Source organism: Barbus barbus (genome assembly GCF_936440315.1).
Source record: "Barbus barbus genome assembly, chromosome: 5".
In the NCBI taxonomy this organism is placed as follows: Eukaryota; Metazoa; Chordata; class Actinopteri; order Cypriniformes; family Cyprinidae; genus Barbus; species Barbus barbus.
The window spans coordinates 31,736,498-31,759,444 of record NC_136733.1 but is presented as its reverse complement, the minus strand read 5'-3'; the positions used below and the strand labels follow the sequence as shown (position 1 = coordinate 31,759,444).

At 38.2% G+C, this 22,947-nt stretch overlaps 1 protein-coding gene across 6 annotated transcripts in view; it reads left to right on the top strand.

Moving 5' to 3' along the window:
- LOC306869634 (AP-1 complex subunit beta-1) overlaps positions 1 to 22,947 on the top strand; it is a 36,559-nt gene that overhangs the window by 566 nt on the left and 13,046 nt on the right. For 3 of the 6 annotated variants that reach the window (XM_079416465.1, XM_079416466.1, XM_079416464.1), the window contains exons 2-17: positions 3,069 to 3,129; positions 3,624 to 3,729; positions 3,869 to 4,004; positions 5,779 to 6,024; positions 6,376 to 6,566; positions 12,260 to 12,481; positions 12,622 to 12,742; positions 13,316 to 13,411; positions 13,626 to 13,741; positions 13,995 to 14,160; positions 14,459 to 14,557; positions 18,521 to 18,780; positions 18,938 to 19,136; positions 21,142 to 21,171; positions 21,396 to 21,539; positions 21,939 to 22,084. In XM_079416465.1, coding sequence (XP_079272591.1) covers positions 3,093 to 3,129; positions 3,624 to 3,729; positions 3,869 to 4,004; positions 5,779 to 6,024; positions 6,376 to 6,566; positions 12,260 to 12,481; positions 12,622 to 12,742; positions 13,316 to 13,411; positions 13,626 to 13,741; positions 13,995 to 14,160; positions 14,459 to 14,557; positions 18,521 to 18,780; positions 18,938 to 19,136; positions 21,142 to 21,171; positions 21,396 to 21,539; positions 21,939 to 22,084 — 2,315 coding nt within the window. In that variant the 5' untranslated portion in view covers positions 3,069 to 3,092. Of the gene's footprint in view, positions 1 to 3,068; positions 3,130 to 3,623; positions 3,730 to 3,868; positions 4,005 to 5,778; positions 6,025 to 6,375; positions 6,567 to 12,259; positions 12,482 to 12,621; positions 12,743 to 13,315; positions 13,412 to 13,625; positions 13,742 to 13,994; positions 14,161 to 14,458; positions 14,558 to 18,520; positions 18,781 to 18,937; positions 19,137 to 19,566; positions 19,588 to 20,010; positions 20,077 to 21,141; positions 21,172 to 21,395; positions 21,540 to 21,938; positions 22,085 to 22,947 lie in introns of all 6 variants that reach the window. The other 3 variants (XM_079416462.1, XM_079416461.1, XM_079416463.1) reach the window with 2 other exon arrangements.

Sequence of the window (22,947 nt, the reverse complement as noted above, 5' to 3'; positions counted from 1 at the left end):
TCACGGTAACCGTGGTGCCGTGGAGTCCGTCAGCTCTCTGACAGCTGACAGTGACTTTATCTGTAACAGTGACTGCGCTAATGTTAGCTGGGACGCCGCCTCACAGGTTGACGAGATGCATTATTATTATTCTTTAAAGGCAACCGTCTGGAATGGCTATGGTTTTTAGATAAAGAGCTGTACTGTTTCAATATATTATGAAACAGTGTGCCTGCCAGCGTTATCAACTTTGAAATTATACGGTGCTATGGTTATTGTAAAGTTTACATCTCTGTAAAACAGAATTAATCAATATGTGGTTTTTGTACAATGTTAAAAGCTTTCAGAGTATTATACACATTATCTATCTGTCGGTCTGTCTGTCTAGGTCTACCATTCAAAAGTGAATTTGTTTGAGAAAAATACAGTAAAAAATGTCATTTAATATGTTTTAAAATGTAATTTATTCCTGTGATGGCAAAGCAGAATTTTCAGCAGCCATTACTCCAGGCTTCAGTGCCATATGATACTTTCTTATTATTATTAATGTAAAAAAATATCTGCTTAATAATATGGTGGAAACCATGATGCATTTTTTCCCAGAGATGTTTGGTGAATAGAACATTGTAAAGAACAGAATTTATTAGGTTGGCTTGAGAAATCTGATCTGCTATTTAAGCTTATTATTATTAAATTGGCTTGGCAAAGCCAAAATATTATGCTATTTATTATTATTATTATTATTATTATGTTGGCTTGGCAAAGCCAACATATTGTTATGCTATTTAAACTTATTATTATTATTATATTTTCTTCTGAGAGTCAATTTACTAAACGCTACTCCTAGGGCTTTAAAACCACAAGCCCCAATCTCGGCAGAGACCTGGGCCCTGATGTCTAGTTTTAGTGGCTAATGTTTTAGCACATCTGATCTCTTCTGGAAGCTGGTTCCAACTGCAGGCCGCATAATAGCTAAATGCAGACTCCCCTTGTTTTGTGTGAAACCTTGGTATTTCTAACTGACTCGATCCTAATGATCTGAGTGGTCTGTTCGGTTTATATTCAGTGAGCATATCAGCAATATATTTAGGTCCTGGGCCATTGAGTGACTTATAAACAAGTAAAAGTACTTTAAAATCAATCCTAAATGTAACTGGAAGCCAGTGTAAGGACCTGAGGACTGGTGTGATATGCTCAGATTTTCTGGTTCTAGTCAGAATCCTGGCAGCAGCGTTCTGGATGAGCTGCAGTTGTCTAATGGTCTTCTTGGGAAGGCCGGTGAGGAGACCATTACAGTAATCCACCCTGCTGGTGATAAAGGCATGAACAAGTTTCTCCAAGTCTTGACTGGAAAAAAACATCTAATTATTGCAATGTTTTTGAAATGATAGTATGCTATCATAGAAAAACTGCACGGCATTATTTTCAGAAAATTCTCCCGGTTAAAAAGAGACCAAATTTGCCATATTTCGTCGATCAGATCGAACGATTTCGTTCATGGAGCTGTAACAGGTTATACCAGACAGGCGCACTGAGGCGCTACAAGGAAAAACAACTTGTTAATCATGCTAGTCACATGCTAATCATGTTAGTAACATGCTAGTCATATGTTAATCATGCTAGAAACATGCGAGCAACATGCTAGTTACTTGCTAATCACGCTAGTCACTTGCTAATCATTCTACAAACATGCTAGCGACATGCTAGTCACTTGCTAGTTATGCTAGAAACATGCTAGCGACATGCTAGTAATTTGCTAGTCATGCTGGCAACGTGCTAGAAACATGTTATCAACATCTATCTTATCTATCTAAATGTTCAAACTTCAGGCTTTTACAACTGCTTTAAACTTTCAGGCTAGGCTTTCTCAAGCCAACCTAAAGTTTGTCTTGACAAACTTTTTTTATCTAGTTTGAAGTAGAAATCTTCTGTACCATTATACTGTAAATACCTTTACTGTCAAATGTATATTATTATTTAATTACTAAATTGCTAATGATTATTAATTATTATTGCCAACACTCTAGTTAACATGGTGCATTTTTTAAAGGGGTGTAATGATAATATAGTGATTTTGATATGTTTGGTAATGAAATACCACAGCAGTCCTTGATCGATGATTTATGCATTTGGAGAGTTAGTGGACTGGTAGTGTTGCCTTACCAACTAACTGTCAGTGTCAGTATTTTAATTCATTTGTCAAGGGCCAATTAAACAAATGTGAACATTAACAGACAGGTGTTCTTTCATGGATGATCATAATACAGTTTGTATGGAAATGGTCAGCAGGGTTACACAAGACGTTCAGGTGCACAGATCATAATTCTGCAGCTTTTTTATTGTCACTGTAAGAATGAAAATGCCTCGTGGTGTTAGTCATTGGGGAAGTAGAAAGGCTGTAAATGCGACAGGTTTTTCCAACATTGATAATAATAAAAAATGTTTCTTAAGCACCAAATCATGTGACACTGAAGACTGGAGTAATGGCTGCTGTAAGTTCAGCTTTGCGTCACAGAAATCAATTACATACAATTATAATACAAAACAGTAGAATAAAAAAAAGTTTTTAAATTCTATTAACATTCCACAATATTACATTTTTACTGTTTTTAAACCAAATAAATGGATCTTTGATAGGCAAAGGACACTTCTTTTAAAAGCATTAAAAATTCTTACTGACCCCAGACTGTTGAACGGTAGTGTATATAAATAAAAAACTTGTCATCAAGTCAGCTGAATCAAATGAAATACTGTTGTAAGTTTCTCTTCATCTTAAAAGACCTTTCAGGTGATGGCGAGAGTCTAATGTTCAATAACAGGAAATGAGAAACTCTTCACAGCAGACTTAGAGAGCATGAGAGGGCAATCACTGCACATAGAGAATATAATTTGCTGACTGAAAGAGAACAGTTTTTGCGCAACTTTTTCCCTACTCCACAATCTGTAAGAAACATCAAGGAAGGTATCAGCAGGACAGGGACTTGACTTCCTCTTATTCCCCTGCGCTTGCAATTTTTCAGGATCCTACCTCCCTTTATTCTCTTCCACACTTTTCTTATGGGCTTAGGAATCTTCTTTCTCTTCTGCAGGAGAACCGCGGCTTGGGATCCAAGATGACAGACTCCAAATATTTCACCACTACCAAGAAAGGTCTGCTGTTTTCTGTTTTGCTTTAAAGATAGAGCTGTTTTGGGATTATTATAATATTTTCAGAGCGATTTAGTCATTTACGGTGTCTGTTCTGGCCAATGCAGATCAAGTTCACTACACCATTACACATTTAAATACTGTTAAATAAATCAACATTTAGTGCTTTGATATTCCTGTTGTTTCTTTCTGCAGAACCCAGTAAACCGAAGTCTAATAATCTAGTCTTATTTAACCGCAGTTGAAATAAGATTTGGAGTTCAGGCTTTATTTGGATTAGGCACTTGCAGGCACATGATTGTGCCAGAACAGAGTATTTTAACTGCAAATAGAGCTGCACACAATACTTGGTCAAAGCAAAGAAAAACACTTTACACAGAATTATGATTACCTAAGGTAAACAACTCCTCGAATACTGTCTGTCTAGACTTGCACACTATTTTCATGCTCTAGTTGTGATCTAAAATTCATAAATTCTTGTGTGTCGGACTCTTTAGGGGAGATCTTTGAGCTGAAGGCAGAGCTCAACAGTGATAAGAAAGAGAAGAAGAAGGAGGCAGTGAAGAAAGTCATTGCGTCTATGACGGTGGGAAAAGATGTCAGGTAAGACGAGCCTTTTCACAGTAACGTATGCAACGTTTATATGAATGGCTCACTGTTTTATATGTTACTCTGTATGTCATCCATCCCGTGTTTCCATTGGGACAGTATAAGTTTATGATTTTAATATTTTTGTTTTCAGTGCTCTGTTTCCTGATGTTGTGAACTGCATGCAAACGGATAATCTGGAGCTGAAGAAGCTGGTCTATCTGTACTTGATGAATTATGCCAAGAGCCAGCCGGACATGGCCATTATGGCAGTCAACACCTTTGTGAAGGTACAGTTCAGACTAAACAACTGATAGTATTTTTAATGTTTGATCATACAATTTGCACAGGGAGTAGATATAGATTGAGATATTCATTTACTTTTCAATGCCAAGCAACTGTAATAAAAGACGCTCTGAAGTTTAGACAGATGAAATTCCTACTCTCGACTGTGAAGTTATTAAAAGGCATAACATAAGCTTGGCAGCAGCAGAGAAACTCTCATCTCTATGAGTGCTAGAATAGTCAGCCTTTATAGGATGGTGCAGTCTGCATGGCAGTCACTCCATCAGCACTAATGAGTTTTTGCTGGCTTCCCACACCTGAGAATGGAACGAGAGACACATTACTGAAGCAACTAACTAGATGAAGACTTAAACAAGTAGGCAATAAGACCCATCACAGCAAATTAGAAAACGCAGCAGAAAGTTTATAGGTCCTCCAGGGTCTCTGTCATGTATTACACATCTCTGTCTTTTTTATCGGTCTCTCAGTGTTGGACTATTGTGGTGCTACAAACAGCAAAGATATTAGTTTATTTACTTTTCTCAGTAGACCATTGGTTTCAAACTCAATTCCTGGAGGGCCACAGCTCTGCACAGTTTAGCACCAAACCTAATCAAACACAGCTGATCGAGGTCTTTACAATTACTAGAAACTTCCAAGCAGGTGTGATTTGGAGCTGGTTCCTATTTCCCACTTATGAAGTCGTGATTACGAGCTTGTCGTATTCAAGTGCTTTAATGTCGGAAAGAATAAAATATAGCATCCCATTGGTTGACAATAATATAAACATTCACTGCGGTATACATGCAGTTTGCTGACAATTCTGGAATTTCGGTCAAGTACATGCTTATTTCACTGCTTATAAAACATACAATATGCTTCGAATGATCGTTCATATCTAGCCTATAAATGCACTACTTTAGCGACAAGACAAAGGGATGTAGTTTTTGTGAGAACAGCATTGACAGCAGCAATGGTTGTCCCCACCACCATGTTAAAAGTTTATGACCCACCCAACTCGGAAACTTTGGTATCAAAATTATTTCAGAATTTCCTAGTAGTAAATATGACTTGAGAGGCCGTTCATGGCAAATTTCCGTTTAGGAAACTCGTGTTTACGATAATTCCGGTAGCACTTGACGGCAGCATAAACTCTGCAGAGCTGTGGCCCTCCAGGAATTGAGTTTGCGACCACTGCAGTAGACTTTTTTTCATTGCTAGTTTTTAAATGATGCTTTTCAGTAGCATAATTAGTATAGAGTAGTTTTTTTTTCATGGTGGAGACTTTTTCCATTGACTTTTATTGTTTTTATTCTGTGCAAATTATATTTTCTATAACTTTCACAGAAACATTATTTGGTATGTTTATTTAGCTGTTTCACACAGAAACCTGGTTTATGAAAATATGTAGTAGCTTGTTGCAAGGTATTTTTGCCATGTTTGTAACTTAGCTTAGCTAATTGCTCTGTATAGGCCTAGTAGTTGATAGCGTAGTATATATTTATGTACACATTAATATTTAATGCACACAAACACACACATAAATACAATAAATTGATCAAAAGTGGCAGTAGAGACATTTATAATGTTACAAAGAAGTTGATATATTTTTAAAAATCCTGTTCTTTTGAATTTTGCATTCATCATAGAATCCTGCAGTAAATGTGTTTATATGATTCACAAAAAATATTAAACGGCACGTTTTCAACAATTTTAGTTTTTTTGACACTGTCTATATTTTAGGGTTTATGTGTGTTGGTGATATGTTCTCTCCTGCAGGACTGTGAGGACCCAAACCCTCTGATCCGTGCACTGGCTGTGCGCACCATGGGCTGCATCCGAGTGGACAAGATCACCGAGTATCTGTGTGAACCTCTAAGGAAGTGTCTGAAAGATGAAGACCCTTACGTAAGGAAGACTGCTGCAGTTTGTGTTGCCAAGCTGCATGACATTAACGCCCAGCTGGTGGAAGACCAGGGCTTCCTGGACACCCTGAAAGACCTGATCTCTGACTCCAACCCCATGGTGAGACATTATAACCCAAATAGCCAAATAAGATAAAACCAATATAAGATATATTATTGACATGTGAAAGGAACGTAAAATCTAAGTCCTGGTTAGATGTTGACAATATTGCAAAAAATAACCTCTGAGCTTATATAAATATAAATGAGTGCATCTGTACTCGCACTAATTCACTTGCCCACGCACTTATGTTTGTTTTAAGGGCATCCGTAGGCTTGACAGTGCCATTTAGCTCTCTTAGTCTCCATGGTGTGTAATTTCACGCTATTGTTGTGTGAAACTCGAGACCATTCACATTCTCAACCACTGTATTAAGTTTAATGCCTCTCTTTTTTTTTTTCTCTCCGTTAGGTTGTGGCAAATGCAGTAGCGGCTCTGTCCGAGATAGCAGAGTCTCATCCTAACAGCAACCTTCTGGACCTGAACCCTCAGACAATTAATAAGCTCCTGACAGCCCTTAATGAGTGCACCGAGTGGGGCCAGATCTTCATCCTCGACTGCCTGGCGAACTACACGCCCCGTGATGACCGCGAGTCACAGAGGTCAGAGGGCAATGTTATTTCATCACTCCTGTGTGGTGGACTCTATACAGTTTCTCTAATGAAGTCTACAGTCATGGCCAAAAATATCAGCACCCTTGGTAAATATTATCAAAGAAGGCTGTGAAAATTAATCTGCATTGTTAATCCTTTTGATCTTTTATTTAAAAAATTCACAAAAATCGAACCTTTCGTTGGATAATAAGAATTTAAAATGGGGGGGAAATATCATTATGAAATAAATGTTTTTCTCTTATACACGTTGGCCACAATTAACGGCACCCTTTTATTCAATACTTTTTGAAACCTCCATTTGCCTCTAAATTTTCTCTTATAATGCCTGATGAGGTTAGAGAACACCTGACAAGAGATCAGAGACCATTTCTTCATCCAGAACCACTTCAGACCCTTTAGATTCCCAGCTCCATGTTGGTGGTGCTTCTCTTCAGTTCACCTTTTCTACAGGGTACAGGTCAGAGGACTGGAATGGCCATAGCAGAAGCTTGGTTTTGTGCTTAGTGACCCATTTTTGTGATGTTTTTGAGGTTTGTGTTTGGATTATTGTACGGTTGGAAGATCCAAACATGGCCCATTATAAGATTTCTAACAGAGTCAGTCACTTTAGATTTTTTGTATCTGTTGGTATTTGATAGAATCCATGATGCCATGTGTCTAAACAAGATATCCAGGACCTCCAGCAGAAATATAGGCCCACAACATCAAAAATACAGCAGCATATTTCATTGTACACATGGGGTACTTTTTATCCCCAAACACCCATCTTGAGTGTTTGCTGCTAAAAAGCTAATTTTTTTTAGTTTCATCTGACCTTAGAAGCCAGTCCCATTTGAAGTTCCAGTCATGTCTGAATATGCTGGAGATTGTTTTTGGATGAACAAGGAGAATTTTTCTTGAAACCCTCCCAAACAACATGTGGTGATTGTAGGTGCTGTTTGACAATTTTTTTTATTTTTAAAGTTTTCTGACTCCGAGACTCAACTATTTTCTGCAATTCTCCAGCTGTGGTCCTTGGAGAGTCTTTAGCCACTCAAACTCTCCTCCTCACCGTGCATTAGGACGATATAGACACAAGTCCTCCACCAGGCAGTTTCTTAACATTTTATGTTGATTGGAAATTCTTAATTATTGCCCTGATGGTGGAAATGGGAATTTTCACTGCTCTAGCTCTTTTCTTAAAGCCACTTCACTAATTTGTGAAGCTCAATTATCTTTTGCTGCACATCAGAAATATATTCTTTGTTTTTTCTCATTGTGATGGATGATTAAGGGAATTTGAGCTTTGTTTTCCCTCCTATTTATATTTCTGTGAAACAGGAAGCCATGGTTGGATAATTTCATGTTCATAATCACCCTGAAGTGCTCAAAATTGTGAATATGAATGGGAATATACTTCAGAGATATTTTACTCATAAGAATTTCTAGGGGTGCCAATAATTGTGTCCAACGTGTATTTGAGAAAAACATTTCTTTCATAATGATATTTCCCCCCATTATTTTTGTTTTTGGTTAACAACTTTGAGTTTTATTTTGTGGTGGAACAGTAGCACAAAACAAAAAGCAGCTGTACAAATTTAAAACCCACACCTTGGTAGACTTAAAAAATAAATAAATAATAATAATAAACGCATTAATAGATAAACAAATAACAATAAAATTATTTTTACAAAGATTTTAGAAAAGACAACATTAAAAGCTGAATGTTGTTTCACGTTAGATCCATGTATATGAGAAATAGAGAGTTCCATTGAGATAATGTCCAACAAATGCACAGTCCAGGTTCGTCTGTCCATTGTGTGAGGAGGATTCCAACGGTTGACAAGCAATGCTGTGAGAGCAGCTAACAGTAAAGATCTTTGTTGGACGGACAAGGTGAAGTCCCAAAAGTAATTCATGAAAAAATAACACGGAGTCAAACATATCTCAGTACCCAACAAATATGATAGGTCCTGTGAGAGTCCAAAAAGGTGAGAGAGAGGGGCACTCCCAAAAAAAATGCAAAAAGAGGAGAAGACGACAGATTCATATAAACGACAGATTCAAGGAAACCCTATGCAGCAATTTCCAATGAATCATTTGGTGATTAGGGTTTTTAGAAGACAATTTAAACATACCCCATACCTGATTGGAAAATAAAATTTATTTCTGAATTGACTGCAAAAATTTTCATCCTGTAACAATTTAGGGTTAAATCGCCATCTAGTGGCACGAGATGGCCGAGGGATCAAAGATGATCTGCACAAATTTCCATCACGATCCGACAAAGATAAGGAACAGATATCGGCATCACGAACAGCTGAAGATAAAGAAGTAGAAATGAAAATAGTCAATTCGCGAATAGGATTTGAGTAGCAGAAAATAAAGTGAAAGACTTAGCAGAAGGGTTTAATAAACGCCAACTATCCACTGAGGATGAGGTTACACATTGCAGAAATTTGTCAGAACACAAAGCTTGAGAGTGTGATTCCTTTGGTCCAGATCTATCTAGGATATGCAACATTACAGAATTCATATCTGCACCCAGTACAATTTCAAAATCTGAAAACTTCAAGAGATAGGTTGACAAAACAGAGAAAAAAGTAGGGTCAGGAGTGCAAGGGGCATAAACTGAGAGAAATGCAATATTCCTATTCTCCACTATTGTTTTTATGTGTTATTCTACCATTATTAGGACACCCTTGGTTTTAGTATCCGAAGATGAGTGAGATACCACTTCATAAAACGTATTATTACACCTGTGTATATCCTCCTCTTTCAAATGGGATTCTTGAACTAACACTATATCAGTCTTTCTTCTTTGCAAAAAATCCAGAAAACCTGTACGTTTGTGAGGGTCATTTAGGCCATTAATATTACAACTCAGAATATTAAGGTCAGTCATGGGTTTCAAATAAAATTACTGCGTAATAAGACAAAATACAAGTTTGAAAATAAAATCTACCATTAAACTACCCCCACCCTCCCCGTTACCATTCAAAAAAACATAAACGCATTCCCATGAACTATGGCAGATCAAACCAAGAACAAACCTTGATCTGCCAGCACCCCTTAATATGGTCCGTGGCATCAACAAAACCCTGCACATTACTGTAGCACCAACATTTGGCCCCATAGTAACATATTGACTAGGTAGTATTTGTATTTAAAATATAAAAAATAAATTAAAGAAAAGATAGAAAGAGAAGAGAGATGCAGAATACAACTAAAACAAATAAAATATCATAATCAGTAAGCGATACTGTATGCACAATGAACTATGAATTAAGAACATTAAAGTGAACAGTGAAAGACACAGTCACCTAACCATTTAGAGCATCTCTTCTCCGATTATACAGCAAATGTCCAACTGGAGTTCACTGAGATTTGGTGGATGAAAGGGATCTGAGAAAATCTCTTGCTTCTTCTGGGGAGTGAAGCATTTTAGGTTCACCTTGATTGAGAATGATCTTCAGCGTTGCAGGATAAAGGGGAAAATTCTGAATGCCAGCGTCTCTCATCTCCTCCTTAATTGGCGCAAATGCACTTCTTCTTGTTGTGGTGACCAGAGAACAATCTGGAAAGAAAGACAGCGTTGCTCCGTCTGAAGTTTTCACCGGGGCATGAAGTCTGGCGGCCCGCAGAATGAGCTCCCTGTCCGTGTACCGCAGCAGTTTAAAGATAAAAACCCGTGGTTTAGCGCGATCTGAGGAGAGCCTTGTATACATGCGATGCGCTCGCTCCACTTCAATCTCTTTGCTCCAGGAGCCATGGCGGTATCGATCTTTTCAAAAAGCCCATAGGGTCGTCCTTTTCGGAACCTTCAGGCAATCCAACCAGACGCAGATTGCTGCACCTATTGAGATCCTGTAAGTCCACAACCTGTTGCTCGAGCGCGGCTATCGTGATCTGCGACAACTTTCTTTTGTTCTCTCATCTCCCCTGTAAGAAGATCCAGTTTAGAGCATAGCGACTGAAAAACTGACATGTGAGAAGCGAACTTGTTTCGCATCGCCGTCAACTTGGTTCTTAGAATGTCCTCAAAGTGTGTAACGGTGTTCACCATCTTGTCCATCATATCGCTTGAGTTCGGTGACTTGGATTTCTTCTTAATTGGAGAAGCTGACGGAGACAACTCCTGCTGTTTACGACTGCATGCCATCAGGTTAGGGGTGTGCGATATGACGATTTTTGATCGTCGACTGTCATTAAAGGGATAGTTCACCCTAAAATGTAATTTCTGTCATTATTTACTCACTCACATGTTGTCCCAAACCTCTATTAATTTCTTGTGCTGAACCCAAAAGAAGATATTTTGAAGAATGAGGGTAACCAAACAGTTGCTGGTCTACACTGACTTTGATAGCAGGAAAGAAAAATCCTATGGAAGTCACTGAGGACCAGCAACTGATTGGTTTTCCACCTTCTTCAAAATAGCATTTATGTTCAGCAGAAGAAAGAAACTCATTCAGGTTTAAAACAACTTTTGAGTAAATGATGGTATAAAAATAAACATTATGACAGAATTGACAGACAAATGACAGAATATTTATTTTTGGGGGAACTATTCATTTAACGTTAACAAAACAAAAACGCAAAGAGAAAAATCACTCCCTATTCTTGCCTGAAAAACTTTGAATACAGTTGCTTTAGGAATCAGTCTATCTAGTGTTTTATTTTTATACTTGTTCATTCAATTTCATTGAATGCTCCTGCTAAATACACCTATTGTACCTGAAAATAAAGCACTTGTTTTATTTGTATATTATATGTATTTGTAATGTGTATCTTTTGTTCTTATTTTTTAATAAGAAAGATAAAATAATGACAAAGATTTTTTATCTTCGCCCACTTTGGCCTAAATATCTGCCATGCATGTTTGTCTTTCTAGTTTGGCTGTAATGCTCAGACAACTTGTAAAACCAAAATAGTAAAACTAACATGACAAAGAATCGTGATTGAATCGTGATATTTCTAAAAAAAATCGTGATATGATATTTTTCCCATATCGCCCACCCCTACATCAGGTAAAGCACCACCAATGAATAAAACTTAAAACAAAATCGGCAAAAAGAGGGCAAACGTACGGAGCTCTACTCAAGTGCGACTAGGTTCATGAGCACGTCACATGACTCCCCCCCCCCCCCCCCCCCTATTTTTGTGAATTTTTCAAATAAAAGATCAAAAGGATTAACAATGCAGATAAATTTTCACAGCCTCCTTTGATCATATTTACTAAGGGTGCTGATATTTTTGGCCATGACTGTACATAATATATAGACGTTAGCTTCACTAATAAAGCTGTATCTAGTATCTGCACTGATTATCAGAGTTGAATTTAATTGGATCTTACTTAGCCTGTTGTTTTCTTACTTATGTTACATGTTTGGTCCATGGGATTCTGTATTTGGCACATGTAAACATTGTCACATTCTTTACTTATAATAAAAAATAATCGAAAAAAAGAGAGAATTTAATTAGATCAGAGTTGGCTGTGAATCGCTGTTGATTCAGTTCCGCAATTTAAGAATCAATATTAGATTGTTCAAATGTAGAATGCATTTTGGAAAATCAGTGTATACATTTTTCTATAAGCTGTAATTCAGGCAATATTAAACTACCCAGCCTGTTTTTGCTGTTAAAGATTTTTTTTTTTTTTTCCTCTGCCTTGTTGATGCATGTTTCTCTCTTTCCTCCCACAGTGTCTGTGAGCGTGTAACTCCACGGCTGTCCCACGCTAACTCTGCCGTGGTTCTGTCTGCCGTGAAGGTTCTGATGAAGTTCATGGAAATGCTTCCTAAAGATCTAGACTATTACGGCACTCTACTGAAGAAACTTGCTCCTCCTTTGGTCACGCTGCTCTCAGCTGAACCTGAACTGCAGTATGTTGCCTTGAGGAACATTAACCTCATCGTACAGAAACGGTAAGTGGAGAGCTGTGGAAAATAAATGAGTTTATATGAAGTGATGATGGTTTGGGTATTTCAAAAGTTAATGCACAAATAATTATTTTGTAAATCAACTTTATTATATATTTATCTTCTTTTTTTTATGTTTCTACCAGCCCTGAAATTCTAAAGCATGAGATGAAGGTTTTCTTTGTGAAATATAATGACCCAATCTATGTCAAGCTGGAGAAGCTGGATATCATGATCCGCCTGGCGTCTCAGGCCAACATTGCTCAGGTGAATGAAACGCCACCCACACCACCACACTTCACTTCACTAATGTAAAACCTGATCTTTGCCTGATCATTTATGTTCGTACATTTTTCTTTTACACCACCCAGAATGCAGTGGGGTCCAAAAGTCTAAGACTACTAGTGAAAATACATCTGTTTCGCATTTTTGTAAAAAAAAAAAATATATATAATAATTTAAATAACAAATCAACATGAATTTCACAATGTCTAACTATTTGTTTTTCTTTTCCAACAATAAAGTATTTTATTGTTTTGTTGAATTTCTGATCAGTGTCAATGAAGCTGAAAGGGCAATAAACGTAAAATATTAATTACTACTACTACTTGTTTATAATATTCTTCATAATTTTTCTTCTTGTTGTTGTTTTAGTTTTTTCTTTTTCTCTTTCTTTTTTTTTTTTTTTAATCCTAAAACTGTTATTTCCATGTTTAGATTTCTTTTCAATCCTATATGTTAACATCACTCACTTTTGGACCCCACTGTGTATCATATTACCATTTGAAATATATGTTTATGAGAGTCTGTGCTAAATTTCTGTTTGTTTGTTTGGTGTAGGTGCTGGCTGAGCTGAAGGAATATGCCACTGAAGTGGACGTGGACTTTGTGCGTAAAGCTGTACGAGCCATTGGCCGCTGCGCAATTAAAGTAGAGGTGAGCTGGCCTGACCCTGATCAGGATAGCATTATTGTTAACTTAATTAACACTGGCAGTCTGATGAGTGTTCATTTTAATTAAGTTCACCACTCATAATGAAAGTATTCAACCTGATGTGAAACAAAAGCCAAATCCTTAATTGGTTAACTGATGATACCATTTATGCTTTAGTAGATTATCTGTTTTCCTGTCCCTCCTGTCTTTGTTACAGCAATCAGCAGAGCGTTGTGTCAGCACACTGCTTGACCTCATTCAGACCAAGGTCAATTATGTGGTGCAGGAAGCCATTGTGGTCATCAAGGACATCTTCCGCAAGTACCCCAACAAGTAGGTTTTTCTGTTTCTTGTGCAATTTCCCCTGTCCCTGACCTCTTTGTCAATAAAGCTGTTTGTCTCTTTCTCTCTCTAAACTGCATCCTATTTCTGTTTGGCTAAGGTGTTATTCTCTCATTATCCAGATGTTAGAGGTTCATTGTCCTGATGCAGTCTCTGTTCAGCCATGCCTTTCATAGTAAAAATGTGTTGAATTCAATAAAGATTCACTGAACCCAGCCTTCCCTCCCGCTATGTCATTTGTCAGGTATGAGAGTGTGATTGCCACTCTTTGTGAGAACCTGGACTCTCTGGATGAGCCTGAGGCACGGGCAGCCATGATCTGGATTGTGGGAGAGTACGCAGAGAGGATTGACAATGCAGATGAGCTGCTGGAGAGCTTCCTGGAAGGCTTCCATGATGAGAGCACACAGGTGAAGTGCCTTTCAAATTGCTTTATTAAATATGCTGTGATAAGTACAGCAGACTTGTGATATGCATGCAGTGTATTAAGTTGCTTCAAAGCGCATATAGAAAAACTAAAACTGTGTAATAGGATGACTCTTTGCTGTGGGATCAAAATTGGTCTCTTTCACTGGTAGTGGTAATGACTACTGAAATGTTGGTATCATAGCAATAGGGCCATACTACCCTAGTGAATACTGTAATGAACTTGCATGAACGTTACAGGATTTGTCCCTGTGTTAATGATTTTTCACGCTTTTCTTTCAGGTGCAACTGCAGTTGTTGACCGCTATTGTGAAGTTGTTCCTGAAGAAACCCACTGAGACCCAGGAGCTGGTGCAGCAAGTGCTCAGTCTCGCTACACAGGTGAGATATCCCCACGTGCGCCTATCAAAGCTCACGTTTCAGTGGGAAAATGACTCCGCACATATACTTGCTCACATCTTCAAGGACACCCTCTGTAGGTGTTGCCATCCTCAAATGGCAGATCTCTAAAGCAAGGCCGTTTGGCTTTCTGACTCACTCTGAAGAAAACGAGATATTCAGAAAATTGTTACTCAACACCCTGATACATTTATTCTTTTTAACAAAATGCTGTAATTGCTTTTTATAACTGCAGGCAGACAATAAGAGGATAAACAAACCACAAAATGGAAGACTTCTAATTAGTAAACATGTCTCAAATGAATGTCAAGTGCACAGAAAACAAAGATGATGATGATTATAAAAGCATCAGGATTTAAATTGAGAGAGGGATTAGTGTCCTGCTCCTGTGCCTCCATTAGACTACATGACCTGCTCTGCTTTAATATATTATATACATGCATATGTAGTACATCTTTGTGTCAAAATGCAATCTAAATCGTAAACCAATTATATATATATGTACAGGTCCTTCTCAAAAAATTAGCATATTGTGATAAAGTTCATTATTTTCTGTAATGTACTGATAAACATTAGACTTTCATATATTTTAGATTCATTACAACACAACTGAAGTAGTTCAAGCCTTTTATTGTTTTAATATTGATGATTTTGGCATACAGCTCATGAAAACCCAAAATTCCTATCTCAAAAAATTAGCATATTTCATCCGACCAATAAAAGAAAAGTGTTTTTAATACAAAAAAAGTCAACCTTCAAATAATTATGTTCAGTTATGCACTCAATACTTGGTCGGGAATCCTTTTGCAGAAATGACTGCTTCAATGCGGCGTGGCATGGAGGCAATCAGCCTGTGGCACTGCTGAGGTGTTATGGAGGCCCAGGATGCTTCGATAGCGGCCTTAAGCTCATCCAGAGTGTTGGGTCTTGCGTCTCTCAACTTTCTCTTCACAATATCCCACAGATTCTCTATGGGGTTCAGGTCAGGAGAGTTGGCAGGCCAATTGAGCACAGTAATACCATGGTCAGTAAACCATTTACCAGTGGTTTTGGCACTGTGAGCAGGTGCCAGGTCGTGCTGAAAAATGAAATCATCTCCATAAAGCTTTTCAGCAGATGGAAGCATGAAGTGCTCCAAAATCTCCTGATAGCTAGCTGCATTGACCCTGCCCTTGATAAAACACAGTGGACCAACACCAGCATCACTGACTGTGGGTACTTGACACTGGACTTCAGGCATTTTGGCATTTCCCTCTCCCCAGTCTTCCTCCAGACTCTGGCACCTTGATTTCCGAATGACATGCAAAATTGGCTTTCATCCGAAAAAAGTACTTTGGACCACTGAGCAACAGTCCAGTGCTGCTTCTCTGTAGCCCAGGTCAGGCGCTTCTGCCGCTGTTTCTGGTTCAAAAGTGGCTTGACCTGGGGAATGCGGCACCTGTAGCCCATTTCCTGCACACGCCTGTACACGGTGGCTCTGGATGTTTCTACTCCAGACTCAGTCCACTGCTTCTGCAGGTCCCCCAAGGTCTGGAATCGGTCCTTCTCCACAATCTTCCTCAGGGTCCGGTCACCTCTTCTCGTTGTGCTGCGTTTTCTGCCACACTTTTTCCTTCCCACAGACTTCCCACTGAGGTGCCTTGATGCAGCACTCTGGGAACAGCCTATTCGTTCAGAAATTTATTTCTGTGTCTGACCCTCTTGCTTGAGGGTGTCAATGATGGCCTTCTGGACAGCAGTCAGGTCGGCAGTCTTACCCATGATTGCGGTTTTGAGTAATGAACCAGGCTGGGAGTTTTTAAAAGCCTCAGGAATCTTTTGCAGGTGTTTAGAGTTAATTAGTTGATTCAGATGATTAGGTTAATAGCTCGTTTAGAGAACCTTTTCATGATATGCTAATTTTTTGAGATAGGAATTTTGGGTTTTCATGAGCTGTATGCCAAAATCATCAATATTAAAACAATAAAAGGCTTGAACTACTTCAGTTGTGTGTAATGAATCTAAAATATATGAAAGTCTAATGTTTATCAGTACATTACAGAAAATAATTAACTTTATCACAATATGCTAATTTTTTGAGAAGGACCTGTATATAATTACATACATATATATATATATATATATATATATATATATATATATATATATATATATATATATTACATTTATATTACATTTGTTTATGCTTTCTTCCTCTGTGCCAGTTAAGAATTTAATTGCATTTAACATTAGGGCACCTAATGTTTTTTCAGATGGGTGCAGCACAAACGTGCTTGCTTGACAAATGAGTACCGATTAAGTTCTCGCACATCAAACAAGCACATTTGAGCTTCCACTCTTACCAGTTTTGGCACATCAAGCAAGCACGACTGAGATTATCTTTACCATATTTGATGTGTTCTATGTAGGGGTGCTGCTCAATATGTGAATTATGTGTAAATAAAAGCCTAATTAAAATCTATTCGTCATATAAATTATGGTGGGGTTGACAGTTATAATTAATTTATTTTAATCAATCTCCATTTTAATGAACCTGTATCAATCCTTAAATTGCTAAAATTCCGAAGCTCTTTTAGTCTAGGCTGTTTTCTTTTGATGTGTGAACAAAGCTTCACTAAATATTGTTTTGTAGTGTGACTCCTTCCAATAACTGCAATAAGTCTTGTGCTTTGTTAATTTTAACATAAATGCATCAGCTTTCAAATTTTGCAAGTTTCATGATCACAAAATCAACTGCAGAAAGATGTCAACAAACAGCTTGTAAACAATGTCACGTAACATTGTATTTAAATCAGGAAAGCCATTCAAAGTCCATAGATCAACTGTCCACTAGAAAAAAACGACTTAACCTGTTAGTGATGTCTCATTGATTGTATGTTTAAATAAATCTGTCATGAAAATTTTTGTGACAGCCACAGTTTAAATGATTATTTTTCAACCACGAACTGGAGTAGAAACCTATCATTAAAAAGGTCATGGGTTCGATTCCCAGGGAAAGCAAGAGCTGATAATGTAAAAAAAACTGTAACTTGAATGCAATGTAAGTCGCTTTGGATAAAAGCGTCTGCTAAATGCATAAATGTAAATGTAAATTTATATATATAATTATAATATATTTATATATTATGAAGTACTTATTATATCTAAAAATGAATAGCCATTTAATTTGGAATCTGTTGTTAATTTTAATCTTTATTATTATAGTAATGATTTCCTGTAAAGTTTACAGCATTAGAGATTTTCCTTTAAAAAAACTGGCATGCATAATTCATATATACCCCAATATAAATCAAATCAAGAGCTTGTGAATCAGATTTGAATCGATTTATGAAATCTGTCAATACTCAATACCCAGCTTTAATGTTAAGCTTTCATATCTTTTCAGTAGATTTTGATAAAATTGCTTAATTGATATGGTTTACTTTGTCTTTACGTACCTTTTGCAACTTGAAAATGTTCATGACATGGACTAGTTTAATATGTGTGTATGTATCAGCCAGAGAGCATGTTTGTGTGTCAGACCTCATTAATATTCAGAGAAGCCGTGAGCTTGTGCTGTCAGACTGGGATCTGAGATTGAATCTTGTCATTATTAATTTTGAGGTTCAGTGCCACAGGCTGTATTCGCTGCCAGGGTTCTGTCAGAATACCAAATGTCCTCCTTTATCCCAGGTGCCGTTTTATGGCTTCAAGATCTAATTCTCTCACCGCTGTTTTGTTCTGGATGTTGCTGGCATACCACTTGATCTTATCACACAGATGAATTGGTGCTCAAAGGAGTTTTGCATTATTTACACAAGACTCTGTCCTTCAGTTGAGGTTTTGTGGAAAGAACCAGTCACCTCATTTTCTCTTCCTCTCACATCATAAACAGTGTATGATTCCCTTAGGTTCGCTATTGGTCAATTTCACTTTCCCTGTATTTTGCTCTCTTTAACTCTGCAGGATTCTGATAATCCTGACCTGCGTGACCGTGGTTACATCTATTGGCGTCTGCTCTCCACTGACCCTGTGGCGGCAAAAGAGGTGGTGCTGGCTGAGAAGCCTCTGATATCAGAGGAGACAGACCTGATTGAGCCCACCCTGCTGGAGGAGCTTATCTGCCACATTGGTACTCTGGCCTCAGTCTACCATAAACCTCCCAGCGCTTTTGTGGAGGGCAGCCGTGGCGTTCAGCACAAGAGACTTCCTGCTCACGCTGGCTCGTGAGTCTCCGTTTATATTCTTTTCTTGTTTTAATTTATATATAGAATTGCAAATGTAAAGGTTTATGTGTGTGTGCATGCATATATATATTTAAATTTGTCTTATTTAAAAATGTGTTGTTTTTTTTTGTTATTGTTGTAAATTTCTCTCTCCCAGTGGGGAAAGTGCCGAGAGCCCTGATGTTAGCCAGTCTGGAACTTCTGAAGCTCCACCTGCTGTCATTCCATCACAAGGTGATCTCCTTGGTGACCTGCTGAACCTGGATCTGGCCCCACCCACTGCCACTGTCCCTTCAGTGCAGCCTTCAATGCAGATGGGAGCCATGGACCTACTGGGAGGAGGTCTGGATAGTCTGGTATGTTCATCTCCCGCCGCCTCTCTCTCTGCTACAAACATAATCACCCCTTTGTGCTGAAATGATAGATTCATTTAAAGGGAAAAACAGTGTAATTACTGGAATGAATATACCCATCTGTTCCTTTAACAATCTTTATGTGCATATAGGCTTTCGGTTATGTGTTTGTCAGTTGTTCAGCTCACACATGATGTAGGACATTTATTTTGAGTTGGCATTGACCTGAACAGGATCTAGACCTAAACCCAGATTAGCCCCCTTCTCCATAAACACAAATCCACCTTAAGTGTAATTGTGTCTGTTGAGAAATCACAGATGGTCTTGCATAATTAGTTAACTTTCCTTGCCTGCATTTCCCCTCTGGTCTTCTCTTTCTCTTTTTTGACTTGTTTTTGTTCCTCTCTCTTTTATCCTCACGCTACACTTGCAGATGGGCGATGAATCAGATACGGTAATTAAACTAAAGTAAAACAGGAAGCAGACACTTTCATATCATGCCATTTCATTTGTCTAAATTGCGGATCTGTTAGTCTGAGTATCAGATGTACTCCTCACACCAGCAGAGGGCTGCTTCAGCTACTGCAGAATACCTTGCACATTTACAGCCCCAACGTTTTTATTTACAATCACTTGTGACGTGTGTCGAAATAGGTCAAATATCTCCAAGATGTTTGTTTTGTCATAACACACTTTGCATTAACAGTCTTGGACTTTATGCAACCACGTTATTTTTCTAAACGTTATGTCAATATTTTTATTCGCTGTAAAGTTCATGAATGTTTGTAGAATTTTAGAAATCCCCAGCCTCATTCCCCTCATTTCTTCTGCTTTCATGCATTGGAAACATTTCATCCTTTTCTCATTCCTCTATCAGCCGGGAGTTTCCCACAGGACTGAGATGCAGTCTCCCCAGCCATCTTCTGATTATAGTGAGAGAGAGGTCTGTGTGGGTGTTCTCACCTTTTGAGTTCATCCTTAAAACGTTCCTCTGTACTGATCTTAGACTAGTCCCTGTTGCCCAACATAAACTGCTCTCAGATCAGTATGAAGGAGCCATAAGAGCACCTTTCCTCATTTTTGTTTCAGTGTTTGAGTTTGTAGCTTTAGTTGTAGTCCCACACGAGTAGTCACATCTCATACAAAATGTTTAGTGTGTTGAAAGTAGGGGTGGGCGATATGATATGATTTCATGATACGAGTCATTTTTGTCCCAATAATTATATAAATGTTATTTGTTATTTTAGCTTTGTTATTAAAAATAAGAACAAATATGCAAATATAAACAAGACACATACAGTGTTTTTCAGGTGCAGCTAGTCTATTTAATAATAGCATTTAAGTTAGAAATACTAAAAAAAGAGCAATCAATGTAAAATAAATCACTTCATAGTCTTCACTGTATGAATTAAACATACACTGATTTTTATTAAAGCTACAAAAGTTGTTCAGTCAAGAGCAGTGCGTGATTCTCTCTTTTAAGACTTCGTTATCCAGTATGTTGACATGCATCTGATTTCTTTCCCAATGGTTTACAGTCATTTAAGACATAACTGACTGTGTTTTTGTGGATACTCACCAAGACAGACATTTTATGGCCTTTTTTGGCTTTATTAGATAGAGACAGTAGGGATGGGACAGGAAATGACAGAGGAGAAGTGTTAGGGATGGGAGTAGGAAAGCACCTCGTGACCCTGGATGCAAACTTGGGTCACTCATGTACATCTTTCTCTATCACTTTAACATCTCAATAACACTTAAGCAGTCCTGTGCTGTGCAGATATATTTACATGCTGCGACATAAACAAAACCGTTATCGATTGGCATTTCATATTGCCCATCCCTAGTAGAAAGTAAAAAGATTAAAGAAACTGTCCATAGAATGTCTCACAACTTCTTGTTTCCACCCACTGAGCTAGTTCCCCCTTCATCAACCGCTTCATAATTATCCGCATCTTTCCCGTCTACTGATCCTTACACTCACTTTTTGTCCTCTCTCTGTTCCCAGCTGGGAGGAGACATCGGCGGAAGCCCTTCGGTAAGTTGGAGAGAGATTTTTAGCAAAGTTCACCCAGACTTTGATGAATGTGCTTCATTGGAGGAGTATTAGCATCAACAGAGGGGTTTGCCTTCATTAATCAAAGAACAGTTCAATTCCTCCTCCACGTCTTTTATCTTAGTAAATTTGTCTTTTTTCCTGACGGTCTTGTAGCAATCTAGAAAAGTTGTAATAGGTTGTAATGCTTGTCTCCCTCTGCTTAGATGGGTGCCGGTTTGGGGGCGGCCCCAGCAGCCATGCCTGCTGCTCTCGGCGGTGCTCCTGCTGTTGGAGGTGGATTGGGAGACCTTTTTGACCTTGGTGGAGGTGTTGGCATGCCAACAGGAGCCTACGTTGCTCCTAAAACTGTAAGTATAGAATCAACCAATACTCTGAATCAATAACTGGTTATGACTTCAGAAGCCTTTTATAAGCAATTTCCCCGCTTTTTTAAGTCAACTTGTAATGCGGCAGCGTTTCCTGGACTCTTAGTGGGTGTGCACATGAAACGTGCTGTGATGTTCAATAACAGCTCGACAGAGCCCAACAGAATTCAGAGCACATTTTTGATCTTTAAAAAAAAAAGGCTTAAAAATGCAACTCTCTTAGAATGATATGTTTAAAAAAACAGCAAGGTGCTATGCAGGGGCCCAAAACGTCCGTCTGATGCATGTGTACAGAAACATGGAGACGTCCTGTGTGTGTGTGTGTGTGTCCCTAACTCTTTCTTTCCCTCACACTCTCAACCTGTTTATCTGTGGGTTCAGGTATGGTTACCGGCCATGAAAGCTAAAGGGCTGGAGATTTCTGGGACATTTGCCCGACGCGGTGGGATCATTCAGATGGATCTGTCTCTTAACAACAAAGCCATGAGCGTTATGACTGACTTCGCCATTCAATTCAACAGGAACAGGTGAGTCCAACATAAGACTGTTTTGGAGGTCTCTTCGAGGTTTTGCTCTTCTCTCTGTGGTATCTTCTCTTACTGCTAATAAGTTTGGAGGCCTGCCTGGAAGACGTTCCAGTCATTTATATCAGTTTGGAGGCCTGCCTGGAAGACGTTCCAGTCATTTATATCGTTTTGTCAGTGGGATCATTCAAGGACATGCTGATATTCTAAAGAGACTTAAACGTGTTCATGTCAATTGAGGACTTCTGTCTAGAAAATTACTGCTTGTTTAGTATAGCAGACTGTTGTAATATATTCTACTTAGATCTTTGACTAATGCAAGGGCAACAGAAGGTCATATGTATGGATTTATAGAATGGTGCTTTCTCACACAAATCTCAAGCCACAATGCTAGGCTGTTGTGAGTGGTTGACAGAGTGTTGCAGTGGATTTGTTAGGGTGACCGGGTGGTTGGTTACTTGCCCTGTCAAAATTACACACATCTAAGTCTTTATGATGTTCTTGTTCCTAGAAAGTCCCTCTACCTGTAAATACCTGAGCCAAATTTTGATTGTGTCTTAACTGGTGATGCAACCAAAACAGTTAGTTTTGGAGGGCAAAATCATTGACTAGATGTCTCTAATGGCACATTTTGACTGTTTCGGTGTCTTATTTCATGCACACAGCATGATTAGCTATAGCCGGTAAACATATCATCAGTCACTGTGACCAAAAATGATGCTATAGTATGTAAAATGTGTTTGGTTGAAATATTAAAAGGTGGCTCATTGCAGAAAAACTGTGAATGACATACGAATATGTTTTCAAATTCAGTATCCCATGTTTAACTGCAGTAGCATTTGTTTTGACTAAATTAAACTTTAATT